This window comes from Rattus rattus, chromosome 2 (assembly GCF_011064425.1).
Source record: "Rattus rattus isolate New Zealand chromosome 2, Rrattus_CSIRO_v1, whole genome shotgun sequence".
NCBI classification, from domain to species: Eukaryota; Metazoa; Chordata; class Mammalia; order Rodentia; family Muridae; genus Rattus; species Rattus rattus.
Window position 1 is genome coordinate 103,858,084 of NC_046155.1, and position 7,569 is coordinate 103,865,652.

At 35.2% G+C, this 7,569-nt stretch overlaps 1 protein-coding gene across 1 annotated transcript; it reads right to left on the minus strand.

Moving 5' to 3' along the window:
- Positions 1–1,361: 1,361 nt before the first annotated feature.
- LOC116894125 (olfactory receptor 52N2-like) lies at positions 1,362–2,327 on the minus strand. The gene has a single exon (XM_032895842.1). The coding sequence runs from the start codon at positions 2,325–2,327 to the stop codon at positions 1,362–1,364; it is 966 nt and encodes a 321-aa protein (XP_032751733.1).
- Positions 2,328–7,569: the final 5,242 nt, after the last annotated feature.

A 7,569-nucleotide genomic window follows, 5' to 3' on the forward strand; every position in this document is an offset into this window, starting at 1 on the left:
TCTCCAAAACAATTAGCAGGATTTTGGTGTTAAAGTGATCATTCTTATGCCTTTTCTATTCTCTACTAAATTAGGAATTAGCTATACTTTGTGAAACCCTCTATTTTCTGTCTGTGTCTAACATTGAATCAGTCACATAGACCATACTCAGAAACACTTTGTAGCCAATATTGATAACATACTTGAGGTCAGTGTATGAAAGATTCTACGTAGAAAAACTAATCATCTATTCTTTGAAATGGAATATATTAATTCATAATGGAATGATATCTTCTTAGACTGTTGCACGCAGAAGGAATCAGCATTGAAATTACCTGCTCATACAATAAATAGCACAGTTTCCTGGATTTGCTAGTGTTTATCAGAAATATGCTTCAGAGGGCATAAGAATGCATAGTTAGCCAATTTCTCTTTGTAATAAGAAGTATTTGCATAGCAGAAAATCATGGGCAGTGAGTTGTGAGAACGTAAGTAACTGGTTAAAGTACAAACTCTAGAAATTAAAGGGCAGAGGAAGATTTTAAACTTTGGGACCAAAATTGTCAGAATATTTCTCTTGTTCCTACTAGTGATTGATTCCTCCATATTGTATGCATTAAAAACTCACATCTTTGTTTCTTTTGTTTAATGTATGCTTTTTCTTGTGTTTCCAAGACCAACATTTACATTTGATACTCTCAGACCCAAGGCTACAGAGTTGGTTTCTCAAAAAGAATTAATGAACAAAAAAAACACAAACAAACTTACAAATTTGCTAATAACTTTTTTGCCTGCTTAGCCTATAACATAGTAAAATATGATTCACACAGATTCTTGAGTGACAACACAGAAAAAGAACTCTTAGACATTTTTATGTGAATTATAGCTACATTTAATAAATAAAATTAGCAACTCAAGTAGAATATTTCCAGTGTATCAAAAATATAAGTTGGAAAATATTTATGACACTTAACCTAATGTTATCATAAAAATATTAGCTTGCCAATAATGGACAGGATATGTGACCGAATCATACTATGATATCCTCCTCTTCAAACACAATGCAACCACGAGACTATAAATACTAAGAAAAATAAGCTCTCCAATGCATAAATACATTATCTGTCAAGCGATGGTTTCAGTAATATATTTTTTTTCTCAAGAAAAAATGTCATATCCTAAAATTGCAAATATTAGAGAAAATTTACAAACATGACTGATTTAAATCATCTTTTCCACGTTTGTTATGAATTTCCTCTGCACTGTTTTCTATTTATTTCAGTCTACTGAAATGAAGCTAGATGAATTGACACCATTCACCTGAATATTTTATGAAATTATTTACTATTTTTCATATTTCAAGAAATTCACTTGTGTTTTAATCATTTTATATCAGCAATGCCGCTCTTGTCTCCACTAAAAAATTTGATCACACTCTCCCGAATCTGCTTGGTCTTGACTCCATAAACAATTGGGTTCATGGTAGCAGGCAGTAACAGGTAGAGGTTAGCCACTATAATGTGAATGTGGTGTGGAATTGTGTGTCCTCCAAAACGATGAGTGAAGAAATTAAAAAAGGCAGGCACATAAGTGATCACAATAGCACAGATGTGAGATGTGCAGGTGCTGAAGGCCTTGTGACGAGCATCAGCAGAGGACAGGTTCATTACTGCTCTCAATATCATTGTGTATGACACAGTGATACAGAATATGTCAAATGCACAAACCACAAGAGCAACCAACAGACCATAGACTGCATTAACTTTGACGTTGCCACAGGATATCTTAGCCACAGACATGTGGTCACAGTAGGCATGGGGGATGAGGTTTCCTCGGCAATAGGGCAGGCGCTTGGTGAGGAAGGTAAAAGGGAGGATGAATGACACACTCCTCAAGAAAGTAGCAAGACTAGCTTTGGCAATCACAGGATTGGTCAGGATGGTCCCATAGCGCAAAGGGTAGCAGATGGCCACATAGCGATCCAGGGCCATGAGCATTAGCATGCCAGACTCTGTTGCTGTGAAGGTATGCACAAAGAACATCTGGGCCAGGCAAGCTTTAAATCCAATCTTCTTGAGGTTGAACCAGAATATACACAGCATATTGGGTACAGTAGTGGTACATAAAGTTATGTCAGTGAAGGAGAGCAGGGTTAGAAAATAGTACATGGGCCGGTGCAGAGCCTCCTCATGGACAATGAGGTAGATAAGCCCACAGTTGCCCACCACAGCAATCATGTACATGAAGCAGAATGGCAGTGAGATCCAGACATGTGCATCTTCCAGCCCAGGAATACCATTGAGGATAAAGAATTCTGGGGTCAGGCTGGAGCTGTTGGCTCCAGACATATTGGCTGGTGGGATGAAAGCATTTTACATTCTTTAACAGTATCAGTATCTTAGGAAAGAATATAAATCAAAGGTAAGTAGAAGGTTAGGGAAGTACTTGAGAAAAGTATCACTAAGAAGTTGACTTCTATAGATGTCAGAAACATTCCATTGGAGAATTCTTCTTTATGGAAAACTGCTTTAGATGTCTCTGCTTCTGCTAAAACAGCCAGAGGGCACTAAGCCTTAATACTAAAAGGAAGATGCTAGGATTTTTGGAGAAGAATGAGCTGCAGGGTTTCCACTGGTGACTTATAAATAAAAACTGGTAAACTATCACAGAAACTATCACTGTATTTCAAGAGTTCTAGTAGAACGAAACAACATTCAGTAAATAACAGACAGTTGTTCCTTCCGCTTCATCAGTACATCCATCAGCTTTTCCTTATAGCTCATTGTATTCCTGTGTGATACCCAAAGACATGCACAACCACTATCTGCCAAGGACCCACAGTGGACACACTAAGTAGGTAACCTTGATGCTCCTTCCTATTCTTTATCCAGCTCTGTCCATACTTGACTTTAATCCCACCGCAGTTGGCCTACCTGACGCCCTACACCCAACCCATCTCAAGCCCCTTGAAACACTGCCTCTTTTTTCAGATCTCCAGAGTCCGCTTAGTTCTTTCTCACTGCCCCTCTCAGCTTTTCCTTATAGCTCATCTCCATTTCTTTGTGGTTCTCCACAAGTTCACAGATCAGCTCTCTACTAGGGGCTCCACACCTGCAACATTAGCTGCGTATCAGAAGTGCTATCTCCCAGGAATCCCACAGTCACCAGACTTTGCTGATACTTAGGGACACCACTACTCCCACACTTAACTTGGACCCAAAGTGGGCTACAACAACCGAAGAACAGAGCACCTACTCAACAAAGACAAATCCAGATTGTTATACCAAGATATACTTCAAACATCATTACTCCAAATGTCTATATCCCAGTGCAGAAACGAGAATATGAACAATCAAGATAATATGATTCCCTCCAGAATTCAGAAACCCTATTGTGATGGACCTTGAGAAAGAAAAAATCACTGAAGCATAATAACTAGGACTTCAAAATAGCAACACAAAAATGGTGTGAAGGATGTGAATAAATGTTTTAATGAAGATAATGAAAACACAAGCAATTGACTGAAATGATGAAAAATTTAAGACATGAAAGTAGAAAAAATAGAATCACTAAAGAAAACCCAAAGAGCTGGAAATTAAAACCTCAGGATGTCAAACCTTGGAGGGAACTTCAACAGATCCAAAAACACAAAAGAGAGAACATCAGGTCTTGATGACAAGGTGGAAGGGATGGATAGTTCAGTCAAAGGAAATGCATATATAGACCTTTCTTTTCAAGTTTCAGTGAGCTGTAAGGATCTTCTACACTTTAGACTATGTTTATAGTAATATAGTATATATGAATGAAGAGAAAGCAAATTGTTAAATGTCCCTCTCCAAAAATACAATAATGGCCTACCTTTAGTGAATGCTTGGTATAAGAATCTGGGAACTGAGAGTGTAGATTAAATCTTGTCTCTTAAATTGATTATCTAACCAACTTGAGAAAAATCACAAAGCTTACCTTGGGCAATTATAATAGTCAAAGGGTAATAATAGTATGGCTTCTTTTGTGGATCTGGACTATATCTGGATGTGGAGATCCCAGGAAATCAGACCAAATTACACACACACACACACACACACACACACACACACACACACACACACACACACACACACACACACACACACACACACACACACACACACACACACACACACAAATGAATCTGAGGTATTTATGCAGTGCTTGCCTGTGTGTCATTAGAACACTTGACCACGGCTTTGGTTCTGGACACATAATATGTATACTTTGCACTGTGTAAGCTATTACTCCATGGAATAGTAACAGTGCCTGAGTTACCTTGACTTGATTCAAGGATATTGTTTGTTATAAATTGTACTTTAATGTTCACACAAGGTCCTTTGACTTACATAGAAAAATAATGGTTTGTTACAAAAAAAAGAATTTTTCACATTTTCCTGCATGTATCAAATTAGTAACTTTTTTGTATTGCATTATATTATAATGTTTGAATTTAAATATTATTATTTAGATTATTGACTTGAGCTTTATTAGGAAAATCATTATGATTTAGGCTGAATTTCTAAAAACACCATAAGTAATACATTTCTGTTTTGTGCCTCATTGTTACATTAAGTAACTTTCTCAGTCTTCTTGGCAATTAATTATAAAACTAAATATCCAAGAACTCTGAAAATTACCCATGATTCTCTGTGTCCTACAGTATGGAATATTCAACCAGGCTTTAAAAATAAATAAGCACATATACCTCATTAATATGAATTTTCTTTTGCCCCAAATAAAATGATATGTGTAAATTAATAGGAAATGTTCTTAAAGTACTGCTTATATCATAGACCACATTAGATCAGCTAGATGAGAAGAATTCCTCGAACCAGTTTCTGGAATATAGTCACTAATGCAAATTATATATTACAATAATCAACAACATATTAAAAGTTTTATCTTTTCACACTTTTCTTATCTTCGACATTCCTTAAAGCATTGGGGTTTCTCAGAATACATTAGTCAACCAAGTAGATAAATTATTCCAGTGAGTACATTGTATAGATATATCATTCTCACTGTATCATTGTATAAGAAAGGGGATGTAGGCACAGGGTAACTCAAAACTGCCTTAGCTCACAAAAGCAAAGTATTGGCACATTGTGAGTTTCCTGTTGAAAGGTCATCAGTCTCTGTCTCTGTGGTGACATAGTCCATAATTGTAAGAAACAGCCAATGACCTCATGAGATAGGAAGAATTGGATATTCAGGTGCAAGAGAAAAAAATCTTATTTTTGATAGTATCTTAGGAAAGAGAGACAGAGAAAATGTGAAAAGTTAGAGCTGGTCCTTCACTGAAGGAGCCCTCTACCCAGAGGCTGTCTGCAAGATTTCCCGGTTTTCTTGTCTGCTCCAATTTATACAGATGCTATTGGCTCTTGCTGCATGGGAGAACGCATTGAAGAACTGTCATAGAATGTCTTCTTCTCCAAATCCTCCCAACACATCCTGCTTTCTGGTCTTCTACTTTTCAGTAAATTTGCATTTTCCTGCCAAGATCATTCCACTAGAATCAATTTTCCATTTTTAGTTAAGGAAAAATAATTTCCTCCTACAGAGACCTTAAACTGCCTGAACCTTGCCATCTGCATGGAATTAGGGGAACATTAAAATTTATTTCATATTTTAGGTAGGTCATATTTTATTTTTTTCTCCAAAGGGATAGCCATGTATTATTGTCCTCATTGACAATCATACCCCAATCACTACATTTATTTTTATTTTCAACAGTAATAGTTTTTGGAAGTCATCCCAACTCACCTTAGAGTAAATGAAAACCAGACTCATGTGCATGACTGAGCATCAAGAATTCTGTGACAGTCAAGTTCTACCTGTAGCCAGCATGGTTGGAGTTTTTGAGGAATATATAACCTTGACTTTGTGTCTGATTGGCTCTTTTCAGTTTGCTCTCAGAGAGGTAGATCCTCTGGGAATCATACTAATTTTCACACCTACTAGATCTTAAACACTGGTGAAACCAAAGAAAACAGTATCATCATGTTTTAAATGGACTTTAGGGACAGCACACACAAGATCTGTACAGGTTCAAACCAAATCAAATCCCAGCACCAAAGATAGGAAGGAACACTAACTCCTATTCTATGCCAGGATGCTACTGGCAACTGATACTTACTATGAAAGGCAAGATTCATTTTGTCCATCTGAATGTTAATAGGAATGTCAACCACCACAAGGGCAGGCAGGTGCTATGTCCACTAGTAGGAGGCAAACATAAAACAGACAACATGTTTTGGTTGTTTGTTGTTGTTATTGTTGCAGTTTGGGTATTTTTTATTTGGGTTTTGTTTGTTTTTATCTTTGATTTTGTTATTTGGGAAGGGGGTGTTTTGGAGGGTGTGGGATGAGTTTCTGGGAGGAGAAACTAACTAAAATATATTATATATAAAATTAAGAAAAATAATATTAAACTTATGTGTTCTTCTATGTATAGCTTCTAATAACTCTGATAGTCCTAAACTTATTTTTCATTTTATTTATCTTTTCAAAAGTTGATCTTACTACACTTTTATCACCTACTATACACATATGCATATGTTCACACATGAGTACACAAATATACATGTACTCCTACTTTATAAAGTTTTTGCAAAAGTAAGACAGAGAAGATGAGACACAAATTCATGTATATTGTAAAAAGTTACATAGAAATGTGTTCTATATAGCTTTTATATATTCTGAATTTACAATAATTTAATGAATACATAAGCTCATTCATTTCCACATAAACACATATATTTGCTATCTAGGGGGACTTGACAATCAGTGTCACACACCCTTCCAGATGTTTTCTTTTAAACATTTTCATGTGCAGAGATTGATGCTAAATAGGTTTGAAAATAAATTCAAATTTTGTCTACATTTCAGATAGTAAATGATAGTAAATATGTAAGCCATTGTCTAATTTGAAAAAATATAGATTGATATTTGTAGACATACAGAATTTTATTAATTCTGAGAAATCAAACATTTGGATTAAAAGTCTGAGTTTTTCGTTAAATAATAAAGAATGCATCATTAGTAAATATATCAAACACTCCAAACAACACATAAAATCAAATATTTTGTGAAATTTTTATGGAATATTTTCACAACAATGAAGTAAATGGAAAAATTATAACATTAATATAATTAAAATTTTTCTGATAGTTGATACAAGCAACATAGATAATAATTTAGTAACTTCCATATGGTATTTCTTCACAAAATAATTAGTATACATAAATAGTATATGTGCCAATGCACACAAATGAAGTAGAAACATAATTTGTGAAAGAATTGAATATATTTAATTGAGTAAGAATTATGCTAACTCTTCATTAATTTTGAATGGACTACTGATAATGAGATTGACTCAATTGAAAATTGAAATCTTCTAATTTCCTTTTCTTTTTAATTTAAATTTGTTTATTTACATCTCAAAGGCTGCCTCTAGGTCCCACCTTCACCAAGTCCCCTCTCTCCATCCTCCCTCTCCTTCTTCTCTAAAGAGTATAGCATTGAATCTAGGTCTCTGAATCTCAACTAAGCATATTAGAA